This window comes from Mustelus asterias, chromosome 11 (assembly GCF_964213995.1).
Source record: "Mustelus asterias chromosome 11, sMusAst1.hap1.1, whole genome shotgun sequence".
NCBI classification, from domain to species: Eukaryota; Metazoa; Chordata; class Chondrichthyes; order Carcharhiniformes; family Triakidae; genus Mustelus; species Mustelus asterias.
The window spans coordinates 72,136,173-72,155,971 of record NC_135811.1 but is presented as its reverse complement, the minus strand read 5'-3'; the positions used below and the strand labels follow the sequence as shown (position 1 = coordinate 72,155,971).

General features: G+C 44.1%; 1 protein-coding gene across 7 annotated transcripts in view; it reads right to left on the bottom strand.

Annotated features, from left to right (window-relative positions):
• Positions 1 to 327: 327 nt before the first annotated feature.
• The window catches only part of LOC144500587 (solute carrier family 15 member 1-like), a 139,550-nt gene continuing 120,078 nt past the window's right edge, over positions 328 to 19,799 (bottom strand). For 6 of the 7 annotated variants that reach the window (XM_078223741.1, XM_078223739.1, XM_078223745.1 and 3 more), the window contains 4 exons: positions 12,549 to 12,680; positions 6,841 to 6,948; positions 5,291 to 5,493; positions 3,693 to 4,097 (listed from right to left, as the gene is read on the bottom strand). In XM_078223741.1, the coding sequence (XP_078079867.1) occupies positions 3,704 to 4,097; positions 5,291 to 5,493; positions 6,841 to 6,948; positions 12,549 to 12,680 (837 nt within the window). In that variant the 3' untranslated portion in view covers positions 3,693 to 3,703. Of the gene's footprint in view, positions 847 to 3,692; positions 4,098 to 5,290; positions 5,494 to 6,840; positions 6,949 to 12,548; positions 12,681 to 19,799 lie in introns of those variants that run through there. The other variant, XM_078223746.1, reaches the window with a different exon arrangement.

Genomic DNA, 19,799 nt, shown 5'->3' with positions numbered 1-19,799 from the left:
AATTTAGCATGGCCAATACACCTAACCAGCACGTCTTTCGGACTGTGGGAGGAAACCGGAGCACCCGGAGGAAACCCACGCGGGGAGAACATGCAGACTCCTCACAGACAGTGACCCAAGCCAGGAATCGAATCCGGGTACCTGGTGCTGTGAGACAGCAGTGCTCACCACTGTGCCACTGTGCCACCCCTACACAGTCAATGGGATAGTTTTGGAATGCAATCACTGCTGTAAATATCACAGAGCACAGGCATCAATTGGCTCACAGTCAGCCCCCATAAAAAAGCAATGAGATAAATGACTTGATTAATTTGTTTTCATTTTATTGGTTGAAAAATACATAATGACCAGGACACAGGGAAAATTCTCTGGTTAAACTCCCAATAGTTGTAAACGCAGTTTTAGGAAGTACTGAAAACTATTACTTTGGATGATATTTGTCCCAAAGATAACAGCAAGTTGTCACCAACATAAACATAAATACAATTTTGCTCCAGAGTTTCAGGGTTTTGATACAATTCAGTTATTTTCAACATAGTTTGCTTGTGTTAAGGCTGTCAACACAACCATAAGATAATACAATTTATATCCCTTAATTCCTGGTGGTTACAGTGTCAGGCAGCTGTGCATTCCTTACCTCCAGCAGTGACAACAATTCAAAGGAACCTCACTGTCTTTAAAATAAAAGTTCTTTTCAAGCCTAATTCACAACCATGGGCTGTAATATTCCAGACAATCGAACCTGTGATTGTAGCTAAAAGAAGCACTGAATTATCTAGCAAGTCCCTTGCCGCAGTGCCCAAGGAGAGTCCGACCAAAGGAGTACTTCCTTAGATCTCTCATCTCCTAAAAGAAAATAGCAAAAGGAAACCACTCAGTGTCCAAGACAGAATGACTTAGATTTTTCTGAGCTTCTGAAACTTAACCAGAAGCTGGAATACCTCTCACCAAATTCCCAGTCAATAAGTACACATAGTGTCCTCTATCTCCCTCCCAATGCCATTAAACCCCAAGAAAATTCTTCAATTAAAACTCACAGCAGGTTAGTCAGCACCTGTTTAGATTCATGGGGCCGGATTTTCCAGCCCTTCCCAATGGCGGGATCTTCACGTCCCGCCGAAGACGACCCCCGCACAGGTTCTCTGACAGCGAGTCACGCAAAACCGCAAAACCGTAAACATTAGCAGGACCGGAGGATCCCACCAGTGGCCAATGGCGAGCCATGTCTGCCGCTGGAAACACACCGCGGGGGGACAGGGAAAATCCTGCCCATGGTAGTTTACAAATAGTACAGCACCAGTTCTCTTTCCTAGAGAACCCTGGCCCATTCAGGCTTGACTGGGTCAACTCTTCCTCCTAAACTACAGAAAACACTGCAGCTTGGTGTGAGTGAAGCCTATGTCATACTCTCATTTCCTCTGCCCCTCCTTTAAAATAATCAGCATCAGAAACAAGAAGTCAGTAAGTCGGGGGCTGTCAGGAGCTGAGGCATTTGGGTGATGGAATGTTCTCCATCTGAGGTCCTTGGATTAAAATTCACTGGAATACAGCTGTGATCAACTGATCTAGTGACTTAACATCCCCATGTGCCTATGGAGAGGCCCACAACTGAGTCTGAGGTTATTAATCTCTGGAGAATAATCTGCTCAATGCTAACAAATCAATCATACAACACTTGACTTTATCTCCATTAATTTGATTGAATTTTTTGAGCATGGTAACCAAGTGTGTGGGTGAGGGTAGTGCGATTGATGTAGTTTACATGGATTTCAGCAAAGCGTATGACAATGTCCCACATTGGATACTTATTAAGAAGGCTAATGCACATGGGATACAGGGTGATCTGATGATGTGGATTCATAAATGGCTTAGCAGTAGGAGACAGAGGGTGATGACAGACGGCTGCTTTAGTGACTGGAGGCCAGTGACCAGTGGTGTACCACAAGGATCCGTGCTGGTCCCCCTATTGTTCGTCATTTATAAAATGACATTGATGACTATGTGGGGGGTAGGATCAGTAAGTTAGACGAGATGGTCAAATGGGCAGATCAGTGGCAGATGGAATTTAACCCTGAAAAGTGTGAGATGATGCACTTTGGAAGGAGTAATTTGACAAGGAAGTATACTATGAAAGGTCTGACACTAGGAAGTTCTGAAGAACAAAGGGACCTTGGCATGTTTGTGCATAGATTTCTGAAAGCGGAAAGGCAGGCAAATAAGGTGGTGAAAAAGGCATATGGCACACTCGCCTTCATCAGTCGGGGTATAGATTACAAATGGATTTTGGATGGAGTTGTATAGAACTTTGGTGAGGCCACAGCTGGAGTACTGTGTGCAGTTCTGGTCACCATATTATAGGAAGGACGCGAACGCACTGGAAGGGGTGCAGAGGAGATTCACCAGGATGTTGCCTGGGATGGAACATTTAAGTTATAAAAAGAGGCTGGATAGGCTTGGGTTGTTTTCTCTGAAGCAGAGAAGACTGAGGGGCAACCTGATTGAGGTATTCAAGATTATGACGGGCATGGACAGGGTGGATAGGGAGCAGCTGTTCCCCATAGTTGAAGGGTCAGTTACAAGAGGATACAGGTTAAAAGTGAGGGGTGGAAGGTTTAGGTTTGAGGAAAAACCTTTTTACCCTGGAGGTGGTGACGGTCTGGAATGCGCTGCCTGGGAGGGTGGTGGAAGCAGGTTGCCTCACATCCTTTAAAAAATATCTGGATGAGTACTTGGTATGCCATAACATTCAACGCTATGGGCCAAGTGCTGGGAAGTGAGATTAGGTGGGCAGGTCAAGGGCCTTTCATGAGTTGGTGCAGATTCGATGGGCCGAAGGGCCTCTTCTGTACTGTAGTATTCTGTGATTGCACATCAGTCTTCTTGGTCACTTTATGATTAATTGTTTGTCCAAACAATAAGGAGTACGTATGGACTGGCCAGTGACAACATCATTCACATGATATATTCAGAGATCGGTTCAGACTGACAGCAACACAGTTACAGATGGTATCCTTATTATACAAACACACACACACACACACATATATATATTTACACACATACACAGAATCATATACACAACCATACACAAAGATACTGGCTCACTCACATACACAACTCTCACACACATACACTCACAGAGAGAACTCACACACGCTAACAAGCATAAACTCACTCATACATACTCACTCACCTACCAACATATACATAGACTGGCACACACCCAGAGCTAATCACACACAAAACCTCCAATACACAACTGAGAACCATGTTTATTGCATTGGGCCTGTGATGTGTGTTTGATAAATTGTCCAATAGCCCTGTGTCTTTTATGTCTTCTGGACTATTTCAGAATGGCTCTTCCAGTTGTGTGGATATCAAAGCTCCAAAATCCTCTGTTGCCCTATTATCTAGTTACATTTTGAGCCAATAGTATCAAGAGATATTTCATTGAATAGTAATCATGTCTCCCCTGAGAGAAAAGGAATAGGTTTCAAATTTCTTGCTCAGATATTGCCCATTGTCATTTTGCCTGACCTGCGAGTTGTTGTCCTGTTCACATCATGCTTGGACATGCTCCAGGCCTATTGAAACAGTCCATAATCATAGAATCCCTACAGTGCAGAAGGAGGCCATTTGGCCCATCTATACCGACCACAATCCCACCCAGGCCCTTTCCCCATAACCCCACATATTTACTCTGCTAATCCCCTGACACTAGGGTCAACTTAGCATGGCCAATCAACCTAACCCGCACATCTTTGGACTGCGAGAGGAAACCGGAGCACCCGGAGGAAACCCACACAGACACGGGGAGAATATGCAAACTCCACACAGGCAGTGACCCGAGGCCGGAATTGAACCCGTGTCCCTGGCTCTGTGAGGCAGCGGTGCAAACTACAGTGCCACCTAGGCAAGTTTCACTCTTCGTAGGTCCATCCAGCTTTTGTTGATGTATATTGGACACAATGAGAATAATTGCTGCAATAAAACTGGAGACTGAATGGTGATGCCTTGCTGTTGCATGTGACCTCTCTGGTGACAGAGATTGCAGTTTCCAGAGGACTGTCAGATAGTCTGAGGAGTTGGGAACCTTTCTGTAGGAAAATGCAAGATAACATCAAGAGTTTTGGTCTTGTTTCGATCCCAAAGAAATGCCCTGTGATTGGCAATGAAGTTGAGGTCCTATTAAGTGGATAACACCAACAGGACAGCTGGCTAAGTGGACTTCCAAAGAACTAGTCATCCAAACATAGATAGACACAAAGGCATTCTGACATAGATAATTGCATAGAAAAGCCCTTGGTAATGGTCATTCGTTGAGAGACTTAAGGGGCTTGCTGGACACATAGGCACGAATGGATAATAAATTACCAAGGTCCATCTCGTTCACCTTCCATCACCCTGTTTATGTGGTACAATAATAATGAATGGAGTTGCTGGCTAATTGTGGCAATAAATATTTATTAATGAATCTACAACAGACCCAGGCATGATGTGAGAGAAACTCAGTTAGAGAGAGTTTTGGGAACGATAGGGTCAGAATTGCCAGGATAGAAAGTCTCAAATACCAATATGGAAAAACACTCCTTTGAGTTTATCATAACAGAAATTGAGTCAGGGTCCAGCTGGCTCCGACAGAAACCTTCTCTGAGGTAGTGACCCCCTGATTGAAATGTCTCAGGTGGCCTTGCTCCAGGCACTATCTCTCTTACAGTGGGAAGTGGCAAATACAGCGTTAATTGGTTGCAGAGTTGACAATCAAGGAGGTATTCATGAGACCATAGGGCAGCTTGCCCTGGAAATGTTTCCTTTTTCCTTTACAAGGATTTCAGTCAAGAGGAAATGAGGTAATTTCAAATATCCAGCGACTTCTACCTTATTGCACACATTGAGTTTATTGTTCATTTCAAACTAAGTCAGATTGCGGAGGTGGCTCTAGGGTTTGCTCACCTCCACTACAGCTCACACTTTCCTTTGGAGACTTGTTAGGGTCTACTGTGAGGTGTGTTGAGATAGAGGTAGCTCCTACCAAATCTCATATCATCACAATTCAACATCCCCATTAACATCAAATATGAGAGCTGCCTGAGGCCAATAAATGGTTTAAAATAAGTGCTTAAAATTAACTTAATGTGAATGGAAAATAATGTGCATGAACACACAGCACATAAACACACACACACACAATTTCTACACACACATACCCACACCCTTGCTGCTTCTGCTCAGTGTCCTTTTGGCTTGGCACCTTCTGGACAAGAGGCTCACTTATTTTCTGAAGAGCTACCTGTTGGTTTTGTGCTCTTCATCTGTATAAGACGGAGGTGCCTTTAACTCTGAGTTCAGTCCATCGGATTCATTTTCTTTGTCAGACTCACTGAGGGAAGGTTCCCTGGTGTCCATCGGGTGATATTTATAAAACCTTGCCGTAATGATGAAAATCAATGCAATCAGCCCCATCAGCAAAGAGAACACAAAGAACTCCACTGCCTGCTCCCAAGAGAAACAGAACATTACACACATTAGTTAATCTGAAGAACATGTGCCCTGTACAGAATACTAGACAAATAGTCCCCATGAATGCTGCATTCTCTGATTCTACAAGCAAATATTAGTGAACATAGGAAACTAATTATAATACCTGGAGCCAAACTAAAGCTGCAGGTTAAAAGAAGTCCTGGGTTAAAGTGATGTATTTATCATATTTAGAAGTATATTAGACAACTCACATTATCCCCACTTCACAACTAATATCTAGGATTTACCTATTAACATGTGTGGCACTCAGAGCAGGACCCGTCATCAATCTACACTGGATGTCAGCACCATACACAAATAGGGGATAGGAGATTGGGAACTTTGGAGACTGGTGGATGGAATTTATGCCCCCCACTGCCAGGCATGCATTTGGTGAGGGGGTGGAACATAAATACAAGAGGTGCCCAGCCCAGCAACGTCCACCCAGCCCCCGTGCTTGCCCACAAAAATGTGGTAGGTGGGTGACTGCTGAAAACAACAGCCCACACGCGATATTGAAGTTAATAATTATAGGACAATTGGGATTGTCACCAAGCCAATTGACTGGGATAATACGCTGCCAAACCATACTTGGGTAGGAGTGGGCAGGCCGATTTTTGAGGCCCAGTTGAAAAAGGATGCAAGGGATGGGGGGAGGGGAACATCATTCAGCGAATGCCCCGTGCACATTGGGGCATCCCCATCGAGATACCATTCCCCACATTGAAGTTGTCACAAGACTGTAGACTCACTAAAATCTGCAGGCAGGAGCTTGGTTTTGAGATTACTACTGTTCTAATCATAAATTATTCAGGACACTTGACAAGGAGCAAAGGATGGTGTTGAGCTTCTTGAGTATTGTTGGAGCTGCAACCATCCAGGCAAGTGGAAAGTATTCCATCACACTCCTGACTTGTGCCTTGTAGATGATGGACAGGCTTTGGGGAATCAGGAGGTGAGTTACTTGCTGCAGGATTCCAAGCCTCTGACCTGTCCTTGAACGGCTAGTCCAGTTCGGTTTCTGGTCAACAGTAACCGCCAGGATGTTGATAGTGGAAAATTCAATGACGGTTATGGATTTCTCAACTTGTCTGCTCACCTTGTGCTTTGGGACTAACTGCCCATTGTTTTGAATGGCTTGTCTCAGGTCATAGAGTCATAGACGTGAGATGGAAACAGCATGGAAACAGGCCTTCAGCCCAACTTGTCCACGCCGCCTGCTTTTTACCATTAAGCTAGTTCCAATTGCCCGTGTTTGGCCCAGGTCAGTGTAGGATTGACTTCTCACTCCATATCACCACATTGCAGTGGATCACATACCTGGTCAGTTATTAGTGAACTCTCTGCAATCACCACAACGATGAGATTCCCAATGCCGATGGTAAGAAGCCAAACAGCCATCACCAAGGACCTCATGGAGGAAGGAGCCTGAAATATAAATCGATAAGTCATCTCTTACCATGACAATCATCCCTTTTACAAAGCTGTAAATATTCATTTGGGGGGAAGAGAGGATCAGGAGGAACTTATGTCAGCCCTTCAACACTGCTCCACTATTCAGTCAGGTCATGGCCGATCAGGATCTCAATTCCATTTACCCACCTTCGCACCAGATCAATCCATGTCCTTACCCAACAGATTGAACAACCGCACTTTCGACAACTCTACTTGACACCCAACCAACATCCACAGGATTTTGGGGGACAGGGTTCCAGATTTCCATTACCCATTCTGTGAAAACTGTTTCCTGATTTCACTCCTGGTTGACCTTGCTTTTGTTTATAGATGATGTCCCCGTGTTCTTGATTCCTCCATCAGAGGAACTGGTTTCTCTGTATCTCCCTATCAAATCCCTTAATTTTAAACATGAGTAAGATTAGATCCAATGGCCACTAGCTCATTCCTTTATGATAGACTGATACCACCCACACCTCCTCATTTGTCCTCATTCCTTTCCCTCAGAGACACATCTAACTGTCCTTTGAACCACTTTGAGCTGCCCACTCCACTACCATTTTGTAGATCACTATGAGATATTGAGCATGAAATCATTTCAGCCCTACAGCAGATAATTAATTTGCTGATTGACCCCAATAACTTTGAATTTTGAAGAATAGGATAACCGTAATGGAGAAAAAGGAATTCAAGCTGGGTTGCATACTCAGAGAATTGTTGCGGCACAGAGGGAGGCCATTTGGCCTATCAAATCTGCACCAGCTCCCCAAACGAGCATCATGACTTAGTGTCATTCTCCTGCCTTTTCTCCGTACCCTGCATGTTGTTTCTATTCAAGTAATCATCAAATGCCCTCTTGAATATCTTGATTGAAACTGCCTCCACCACACTTCCAGGCAGAGCATTCCAGACTCCAACCACTTGCTGTGTTAACATGATTTTTCTCACATCACATTTGCTTCTTTTGCAAATCACTTTAAATCTGTGCCCTCTCGTCCTTGGTCTTTTTACGAGCGGGAACAGTTTCTCCCTATCTACTCAGTTCAGTCTCCTCATGATTTTGAACATCTCTCACAAATCGCATCCTAGCTTTTTTCTCTCGAAGGAGAATCATCCCAATCTCTCCAATCCATCCTCATAACTAAAGTTTCTCATCCCTAGAACCATTCTTGTAAACTTCTGCTGCACTCTCTCCAATGCATTCACATCCTTCCTGTAGTGTGGTACCAGAACAATACACAATACTCCAGCTGAGCAATAATGTGAATTCTATCTTTAAGCCAGAATCCTACAATTGGATATACTGGATTCCTACTTCTTCCTAATTGTAACATTTCAATTATCAATGAAAGCCAGGGCAATAAATCAGCTTGATGCTTCCACAATGTGGCAATCTAACACTCCTCCCAAACCTCTGGGCATATATTACTTTAGCTTTCGGAGCACTGCTCGCTCCGAAAGCTAATGGTATTTGCTACCAAATAAACCTGTGGACTTTAACCTGGTGTTGTTAAAACTCTTACTGTGTTTACCCCAGTCCAACGCCGGCATCTCCACATCATATATATTACTTCGCAGAGCTCCCCCAAACTTCTGGGGGTCTATATTGCTCTCTGGGTTGTATATACAAACATACAAATTAGGAGCAGGAGTAGGCCACTCGGCCCCTTGAGACTGCTCTGCCATTCAATGACGTCAAGATTGATCTGATCAACCTGCCTAACCCGATAATCTTCCACTTCCTTGTTGATCGAGAATCTATCTCGCTCTGCCTTAAAAATAATCAGAGTCTGCTTCCACTGCCTTTTGAGGAAGAGAGTTCCAGGGACTCACGACCCTTTGAGAGGGAACATTTTTCCTCATCTCTGTTGTAAATGAGCGACCCTTATTTTTAAACAGTGACTGCTAGTTCTAGATTCTCCCATAAGAGGAAACATCATCTCCACATACCCTCTGTCAAGTCTCCTCTGGATCTTAAAAGTTTTGTTCAAGTGGCCCCTTACTCTTCTAAACTCTAGTGGATACAAACCTAACCTCTCCAACATTTTCTCATAAGACAATAAGCTTATTCCAGAAATTAGTCTAGTATACCTTCTCTGAACTGTTTCTAACGCATTTACCTCTTTCCTTAGATAAGGAGATCAGCACTGTACAAAGTAAGCCAGGTGTGGTCTCACCAATGCCCTGTACAAGTGAAGCATAACCTCTCCAGTTTTGCAATCAATTCTCCTCGCAATAAATGATAACATTCTATTCACTTTCCTAATTACTTGCTGTACCTGTATACTAGCCTTTTGTGATCCATGCATTAGGAGACTCAGATCCCTCTGCGCCTCAGAGCTTTGAAGTCTCTGATGATTTAGATCATAAGTTTATTTTTTATTTTTCCTGCCAACATGAGCTATTTCACATTTGTCCACATTATGCTCCATTTGCCAGATTTTGCCCACTCACTTAACCTATGTCCCTTTTTAGCCTCCTTATGTTCTCTTGACAACTTACTTTCCTACTATCTTTGTGTCATTAGTAAGTTTAGCAGCCATACCTTCAGTCCCTTTCATCCAAGTCATTTATGTAAATTGTGAAAAGTTGAGGCCCCAGCACTGATCCCAACGGCACTCCATCCTTCCAACCAGGAGACATCTATTTATGCCAACTCTGTTTCCTGATAGCTAGCCAGTCTTCAATCCATGACAATGTGTTATGTTCTATAGCAAGAAGTTTTTATTTTCCGCAATAACCTTTGATGTGGCACCATATTAAATGCCTTCTGGAAATCTAAGTACATCACATCCACCGGTTCTCCTTTATCCACAGCATATGTGACTCCTTCAAAGAACTCCAATAAATTGTTTAAACATGATATTCATTTCACAAAAGCATGTTGTCTCTGCCTATTTGCCTTGAATTTTTCCAAATACGCTGTTAGACCTTCTTTAATAATGACTTCTAACATTTTCCCTATAACAGATGTTAAGCTAACTGCCTGTAGTTTCCTGCTTCTGTTTCCCTCCCTTTTTGAATCAAGGTGTTACATTTGCTATCTTCCATTCTAATGGAACCTTCCTGAATCTCGGGAATTTTGGAAAGTTAAAACCAATGCATCAACTATCTCATTAGCCACTTCAAGACCTAATGGTGAAGTCCATCAGATCAGGGGATTTGTCAGACCGCAAACCCAACAATTTGCTCAGTACCACTTCCCTACTGATTGTAATTTTCCTGAGTTCCTCCCTCCCTTCCATTTCCTGATTTACAGCTATTTCAGGGATGTTACTTATGCCCTCCATAATGAAAACCAATGCAAAATACCTGTTTAATTCATCTGCCATAGCCCTGCTTTCCAATTCCCAGATGCACTTTCCATAGGATCAACACTCAATTTGTTAACTCTGTTCTAATTTAAATATCCATAGAGTTTCTTACTACCCATCTTTATTTTACTAGCTATCTCTTTCTCATACTCTAGTTTTTCCCTCTTTATAAATCTCTTTGTCATTTTTTGATGTTCTTTATATTCTTTCCAATCTTCTGACCTGCCACTTGTCTTTGCACAAATATATGTTTTTTCTTTAAGTCTTTAACTTTTTTAGTTAACCATGAATGACAGGCACTCTTCCTGGAATTGTTCTTTCTTTAATATTAATATTATTAATATTACTCTAATACTTCTACCCTCTGTTTGTATATTATGATGTGGAGATGCCGGCGTTGGACTGGGGTAAACACAGTAAGAAGTTTACCAACGCCAGGTTAAAGTCCAACAGGTTTATTTGGTCGCAAAAGCCACACAAGCTTTCGGAGCCTTAAGCCCCTTCCTCAGGTGAGTGGGAATTCTGTTCACAAACAGGGCATGTAAAGTTTTTATAGGCTATATAATTTATATGCCCTATATAATTTATAGGTTTTACAGGGCATATAATGTCTTTATATGCCCTGTTTGTGAACAGAATTCCCACTCACCTGAGGAAGGGGCTTAAGGCTCCGAAAGCTTGTGTGGCTTTTGCTACCAAATAAACCTGTTGGACTTTAGCCTGGTGTTGTTAAACTTCTTACTTTGTATATTATGCCAGTAACTGCACCACCCACCTCACCCAACCTTTAGGCGTATGTGACTCTAACACTCCCACCCTCTGCTTTTATATTTACTTTGTGCCCTCACGTTTTGTTTGTGTATGAATGTATTTAGGACCTACCAACATTCCAGTTGTTCTAAAGAGAGCTTTGACTATGGAAGGGGGCTGACATCACGGTTGTCATCGTTGGTCTGCAAATCCTGCCACTACTTCAAGGTATAAGGAAAGAGTGTGAAGGAATGACTGCTCTCTTGCACATGTTACCCAATTGACTATTTTCTTGGACTGCCATCGCTGAAAAGAAAATCAGTGTGTGTGAAAGAGGAGGCTGCTCAAGTGTGTTAGGTTGGTTCAAGCCTGAGGATTGCAACTTATTTGGCAAATTCTGCTCGTTACTCCTCACATTTCCCTGTGGATATTGCTTGTGGTAAATGGAAAGTGGTTGTTTTCACCTTAATCTAGTAAGAATTGTACTTCAATCATGAAAATATAAACAGATTGAGAATATAAACAGATTGAAAAGGCTTTCAAAGTTTCAGAACGTAACAAGGTGTTCCACTCAACCTGAAACAAGTTGCGTTCTACATCACACATCCCTGCTGCACGCTACACTGATGTCTGAAATATGACAACATCTGTCTTTTTTTAATGCATCAAAACTTATTTCGCTCCAATCCCAGAAGATTCCACAAATGAAGTGATGGAATTGCTCAGAAATCCTGGGAACATTCCTCTTATCTCAAAAATGGAATTACATTCAGCCTTGACTTGAAGAAAGCAGCTGCTTATTGCAATCTCTCCCAGCTACACTAATAACTGTTCCAGCTGTCCCAGCCTCTCTCATATATAATCACATTTTCCCTCTCTTTAATTCTGAGGAAGGGAGAGTCACGAAGACTCGAAACACTAATTCTGTTTGTTCTCCTGAAGGGTGATGCCAGACTTGTTGTGAATTTTCAGCTTTCTCTGGTTTTGCTTATTATAAAAGTATTTTTGCCTCAGGTTTATATACAAACACTAGTGGAAGGAGTCTGATTAATTGGGTCTGCTAGGGTTCAATTCAGGCCTCTAACCAAACTGGTTCAGACATAGGACCCATCCTATCTTTAATTAGTTGACTCAATTCCAGAGACAAAAGTGGATTTTTCTTGTGAAAGGCCATTGACCTGATAACATTTAAACACTATTTGCTGATGGAGGCAAGGGTTATGGAACAAGTTGGAATCACAATTTACATGAGCCGTGATCTAACTGAATGATGTTACAGGCTTCCTCCTCTTCCTAAATCTGGGAAGAAACCCAGTGGTTCCAAGTTCTTCATGGCAATAGAAGGTTACAAGGTTAAAATAAGGGGAAGATTCTCAAAGAAAAGGCTTCTGTTGAGCTCAGTTTAGCCTTATTTATTTATTTATTAATTTATGACATTAGCTGACCTACGTGTGCAAAATCAGGGTGTATAACATCTTTGTAAATTAAATCCTTTGGTCTTGCCATTACCTGAGTGTAAGCCAGGTGTAGTCCAGTCACGGAAAACAGTATCTCAGACACTGAGATTACGAGGTACTGAGGAATCTGCCACAGCACTGAGACAGTCTTTGGCCAATTATCAATGTTGAATTGCATAGTGACCTGACAAAGAGAAAATGCATTAGTGCCAGAACGCAAGTACATGAAAATGACTGAGAATAGAGAAAAGTCCCCAGCACTAACAAATCCATCTCTCTTTTGATAGATTCCAAACCATCTATCCAGCTTCTCTCCATAATCTCAAAATCATCTTTCCCAGAAATACATTTGAGTGTGTCCTGAACCCACACCAATATCAATTCAGCAAGCACAAGGACAGCTTTCACTTATATAGGGAGATAGATATACGGGAGATAGTGGCATAGCGGTAATGTCATTGGCTATTCACCCAGAGGCCTCAGTTAATGCTCAGGCAACATGGGTTCAAACCCCACCACGACACAGTAGCACAGTGGTTAGCACTGCTGCTTCACAGCTCCAGGGACCTGGTTCGATTTCCGGCTTGGGTCACTGTCTGTGTGGAGTTTGCACATTCTCCTCGAGTCTGCATGGGTTTCCTCCGGGTGCTCCGGTTTCCTCCCACAGTCCAAAGATGTGCGAGTTAGGTTGATTGGCCGTGCTAAAAATTGCCCTTAGTGTCCTGAGATGCGTAGGTTAGAGGGATTAGTGGGTAAATATGTAGGGATATGGGGCTAGGGCCTGGGTGGGATTGTGGTCGGTGCAGACTCGATGGGCCGAATGGCCTCTTTCTGTACTGTAGGGTTTCTATGATTTCTATGACAGTTGGTGAAATTTAAATTCAATTAATAAATCTGGAACTGAAAGCTAGTCTTGGTAATGCTGACCATGACAAGTATCACTGACTGATATAAAAACCCACCTGATTCACTACTGTCCTTTAGGAAAGGAACTCTGTCATCCTTACCTGGTCTGGCCTAAATCCAGACCCACAGCAACATGGCTGACGTTTAGATGGCCGAGCAAGTCACTCAGTTCAAGAGCATTTAGGGATGGGCGATAAATGCTGCCCTTACCAGTGACACCCACATCCCATTAAAAAATAAAGAATAAAAATACACCAATGTAGGGTGACCATATTTTCATGGACCGGTTGGACTGAATAATCCGCTTCTGTTCTGTAACTCTTACCGAATTCTATGTGGCTTCTTTGAGCTTTTACTGGGAAGCCCAAAGCCATTATTTTCAGCCACCACCATCTTTAATCCCTTACCGCAGATTCCATGCTTTCCACCCACTCAGAATGTGCAACAAGATGTCTCCTTTCATCTTGATTTGAGTTTTGAACCCCATCTTCATCCTGCCAACTCAGTACTCCATCCCTGACCACCATCACACCACTCAAAATACAACTCTTTCACATCTTGTTGACAGCCAGGAGTCTCGGGTTTCACACAAATTCAGGTGAAATTCAGGAAAATAAATCCAATCCTTGCACTATTGCACATGCAGATGAGTTTCCCAGGTTTTATCTTATATGTTATTCAGGAGCCTAGAAATTCCAATCGATGCAAAGCCAATGCAATTCTTATTAATTTCCATGTTTTGTAAGGGATAATTCCATGTCTGAACCTTGTAAAACAAAAGTATTGCTGAAGAGAGCATGCGGCTGAAGTTTTTCTTTTTATACTTATCAGGACAAATGCAAGAATTCCAAATTTTAAACAATCACAACAAATTATACTACAGAGAAAAGGTGCTGATTGGCTGACAAATTGACTCTGATTAGTTAAGGCATTGCCATGGAGAGCGCAATGGGGAAGGATGGGTTCAGGGGTGAGAGTGCTACTGACTGAGTCAAGCTGACATACAACAGGGAGAATGGCAGAAGATGGGAGCTTACGTAATTTAAATTTTTCCACATGGTCTGCTTCCCACTGGCACCCAGGGGGTGTGAAAGGCACAATAAAAATGCAAATTAATTGTCCTGAAGTTTGGTTATGGGAAGATGAGCATCAATCAGCTCTTCTAGTTTTAGCCATTGCTAAATGCTCATGTTCACTCCTGGCACTGATGATTCTCTATTCAACAGACAGAAAGAAGCAAAAAACACAGAAGATTCAACCTCTTTTATTTTGACTGTTTTATCAATGCATTTCTCCCTCCCTCTCCAGGTCGCACGCACTCAGTGCCATTCCGGCACCCAGAGAGCAGCAACAATGTAAACATTTGGATAGGACTGGGAAACAGTTCTAATCACATCTGTGTTAAGCAATCGATGATTGATAACACCCCCACACAGCTGGAGACTGCTGTCTGAATGAACATGGAGTGCAATTAGCCCTGACTTCCCTCTCTTTTCAGATGCTCAATGTTTGCCTCATTGCCTCTGCTATCACCTTTTCTGAATAACAATGCAGGGAGCTGACAATCACTGAGAATAAAAGATTGAGCAGCCGGGTGGCACTTCTCCTGGATGCCCAGGGCACAGAGTGATTGATGAGAAAGTGGTCGAGTCAAATCATCCTTCATATCAGTCGTGTTTCCCAATTTAATTTTAAAATCAAGTCAAGCAATTTGAACTAATCCTGTCAAACCCAATTATTTGCATCATCAGTGATCTGTGTACATTGAAATACATTAAACAGAAAGGTGTTCTTCTTGTTTCACGCTTTTTGTACATATACAGAATCCTATTTATTTGCTTACTTGCTCTGTCATCTGGGAAGTCTTTAATTTTCTGCCTGAGAGAGTGCATTCTGTTTTATTTTTCTGTAAGTTGGAAGGACACGCACTCCGCAGGGAGTCGGAGATGAATGGGTCGTGGTTGATGGAATTGTTTCTGGCTTTCCACACAGAATGGGAATATAATCAGAGAGTAAATGCTGAATATAACACTGCTTTCGAAGCAAGAATGGTTTCTCCCCACTCCAACCCCATTACCAAATGGCTTAGCCATTAAGTGCACTGCTCGGCCTAGTCCTGAGACGTGTACCCCAGAGAGTCTCATTGGTAAACAGTGGATCTGGCTGGAAAGAGCATGTTTATGGATGATGAATAAGAACAGGACTCATGCCGCGATATTCAACAAGATCTCCTTGAAAACATGCCAGTCCTAATTTTGATGCAGAACAGTTTGAAACTCATTTCTAGTTTGTAAACAAAGTTGAAATGGAGGCGGTGAATTCGTCACCTCATTCCCATCCCACCTTGTGCTGGCTGACAAGTGGCCTGGGGCCTATGGAGGACCCCAGTGTTATTTTAACTGCCCACTGAGCAGGTTGTACATCAAAGACACACCACTCAGTATAATTTAGGCTATTTTTAAGATTCCAAATAGAACAGGTTGTCTCTATGAAAATAACATGGTGCCATCACTGCAGCCTGGGCCCAGTATTTTACCGGCCAGAAGCCGGCCTGCTATATTAGTATGCCTAGTTTTTTTATGTGGTTATGGGATGTGGGCATCACTGGCAATGCCAGCATTTGTTGCCTATCCCTAATTGCCCTTGGGAGCAGTTAAGAGCCATATTTGGCTCTGCTGCATATAGATATGTTATCGTGGACCAGCACTCAAAATGGTCTGGCCACTCACTGGCACTAACACTGTCACTGTCCACCTCTCAGTGAGTCACAGATACTGTGTGTTCTGTGATTTCTCGGAAGTGAAATGGAATTTACTATAATATGGAATAGTTGATGCCATTAAGGGGAAGTTAGATAAACACATAAGGGAGAAAGGAGTAGAAATATTTACTTGTAAGGCGAGATGAGGAAGGTTTAAGTGGAGCATAAACACGAGTGTAGAACAGCTGTGGTGAAGGGCTGGTTTCAGGGCTGTAAATATAATGGCCCAGTTCTTGTGGATTCCGGATTCATCGGAGATCTGATCGACATATGTCCCAAGGTGGGCGTCGGGACTCCACAGACATCCTGATGAGTTGAACTTCATGGGAATTACCCAGGAAGTTTCAGCTTCTGAAGGACAATTCCACGATTCCCCAGGATCCTCTGTGGATGTCTCTGACTCTGACATAGGACCTGATTTTACCATTCTCATTCTGGGTGCAATTCAGATCCGACTTGGAAATCTGCTCTCAGGCATATTCTCTCATATTCTCTCATACACACTCAGCCTGAAAAAAAATCGCGGGTCTGAATCGTGCTGTGGGCAGGGCTTAGCGCGCCCGAAACAATCGGAGCTCTGAACTGCACATGTGCAGTTAGAAAAGAATTTGAAAAAGCGCGCCCGTGTCAGATCGCTCCCGGGCCGCAGAAAGTGGAGAAAGCGGCTCGGGAGCGAAAAGCGGGAGCGATGGCCCCACAGACATCACTGTCCCCCTTATCCACCCACCCCCCCACTACCCAGACCGATCACGACCCCCTGCCCCCTTCCCTCCCACCCGATCACCCACAGAGTGGCAGCGGACCCCCTCTGCCTCCTCCCCGCACCAGAGATACATCTGCCCCCCCATCCCCCCCATACCAGAGAACGATCTGGCCTCACTCTGCCCCTCAACCCCCAGAAAATGTTCTGGCCTCACTCCCCCCCCCCGAGAATGATCTGGCCTCACTCCCCTCTCCCCCCGCTCCGAGAATAATCTGGAATCACTCCCCCCGCCCCCCGTCCCCAGAGAATGATCTGGCCTCACTCCCCCCCTCCCCAAAGAATGATCTGGCCTCACTCCCCCCCTCCCCAGAGAATGATCTGGCCTCACTCGCCCCCTCCCCAAAGAATGACCTGGCCTCACTCGCCCCCTCCCCAGAGAATGATCTGGCCTCACTCCCCTGCCCCCCAGAGAATGATCTGGCCTCACTCCCCCCCCACACACCCCCCCCCCCCCTCAGAGAATGATCTGGCCTCACTCCCACCCCCCCCGAGAATGATCTGACCTGCCTCCCCACCCCTCGCCCCCCACCGCCGATCTGAGTCAGAGAGCCATTGGAAGCTCTGAACTCGCCTCTTCAGCAGCTGGAGCGCCCGGTTCAGACTTTTATTCAGCAGGTTCATTTCGGCGCAATTCCAGATCGGCGAACGCGGTGGTAAAGAGGGAAATGCTGATAAAGTTGGGCGGGCAGCTCATTCATTCAATTTAAATGCATGCAAATACATTTAAATCGCTGTTGCGCCCGTTTCGGGCGCGAATCAGATCACAGCCATTCCCGGGCATCGGTCAAGTGGCCATCTCCGTGGACGCGGGCGCGGATCACACAATGGTAAAATAGGGCCCATAGAGTCAAAGACTTCAGACAGTTACACAGTACCTACCTAGATAGTTACCCACGAACTGTTAGACAGAAAGATCCTAGTCTACTACTCTTCCAACTGCCCCTCCTGACTACCCGACCAACCCCGAGCCCCGCCTCTGACTAACCACATGACCCCCCCCAGTGACAATTTCAACCCCTCAGAGCAGCTGACCAACCCTCCTGATCCAGCCTGACAACCCTGACCCATTCCCACTCACGTATCCACCCACCTCACCGACCTATCACCACACATAGCTTCCACCCGCCCACCTACAACCATACCCGCCTACTATTTCCCCACTTACCTCACCCATCAACCCATTCACAAACATTCATTCATTCACGCGTCCAATCTTGGCTTTTAAGCTTACCGTACAGCAATTAGTGCAGTAATGTACTATTGTAGTATGCACTGATGAACAAGCTAGATGTCAAATTTGAAAATTTTCAGCTAGTTGGTAGCCTCCACATCAGCCTGGTGTAAGGCAGTGAGAGCAACACTGAAGCACAGGTCAGGGCTCTTGTTGATTGTACGCACCAAGATTTGCACTTCTCCACAGTTGCACAGGGGTGAGTCACAGTGTCCCCAACAGAAGAGGTTGTTGTGGTAGGGTCCAACTCCAGTGCGAAGCCTGTTCACTTTGACACATTCACCAGGCAGAGGTCGAAGGCTGGGTTTTTCAATGTGGGATCATCATCCACATTGATTGTGGGCTGTGTTGTTGGTGTTGTGCCACAGGTCCTTCCACAGGTCCACAGCAGAACTGCCCGGCTCAGGCAGGTTGGTCCAGATTGCCTGCCTTGAGATGAGGTGGTTGCTGGCTGGGTGGGTGATGTCTTCTCCCAGTGGCAGGTTTGGATTTTTGTGCATTCTTTCTAGCAATTGTGCTGTGCTAGCTACACGACAGATTTGTGGTTGCGCAACTGACAGGTAACCAATTTGTGTTTGTTGACTATTAGCTGGGAATCCAACAGTTTGCACTGTGCAGAGTTCTTCCAGACAGAAGCGCAGTACCCAGCTACTGAGTAGCAGAGAGGCAAAGAGGAGGTTCTTAAAGTTCTGGTGTTGACTCCCAAGAGGTTGCTGCTAGTTTGCTGATGAGACTGTTTCTCAGTTTAGCTTAGACTTCCTGGAGGTGTGGAGGTGTACAGGAGTGCTGTAATAAGGAGGCATGTCTCGTCTTTCCCTGACTCTACTGCAATCCGCTGCAGCTTTTGGAAGGACGCTGCATTCCGCATCGCTGGGAAAGCCAGACACAGAAGACCCAGCAAAAAAATATGGAGCAGCGCTGAAACGGGAATGTTTGAGCGGAACAGCAACTGGATGTTGGTTGCTGCTCCAAAATAAATATACGACCATAAGATTTTGAACAGCGTGGTATTCATCAAGCGTTCAAACCTATTGTTACAGAACTTGCCTGTAACAAAATGGGATTATCGATCGTTTTTCCAGACGGAGACATAGTTATGGTGGATCCCCACAGAGGAAAAGAAAGTTTGTTTCCACCTGTGTTTATTTTGTGAAGTAGGCAGGATTATGAGAACGAAGGATAGAGTATTTACAACGTTGAAAGAACAGTGCTTATAAGATATTTACAGCAGAGAAGGAGGTCATTTGGGTGCCAGCCCTCAGCCCTGCATTTAATTCCACTCCGTACTTGCAGTTAATTATTCTCTTCTTCAAATATTTATCCAGTTCCCCTTTGAAAGGTACTATGGATTAAAGGAACGATATCTACAACAGCAGAGATAATTTAGGGAAGGTAAGATCCTATGAGAAACACGAAAGATCAATATAGATATTGCAGGGTAGAGAGGAATAATGCTTATGAAATATTGGCCTTTCCTTCTAGCCTGCCAGAACTGAGAGAGATGTTAGAACGGCTTCCCCAGACATGGGGGGCAGTATTCAAATGCTGGGCTTGCTTAATAACGACCTGTATTTCGGAAGAATCTTTCACATGAAATCGAGCATTTTAGGAATGGAGAAGGTGTAGGAGTTCCATTCAAAGT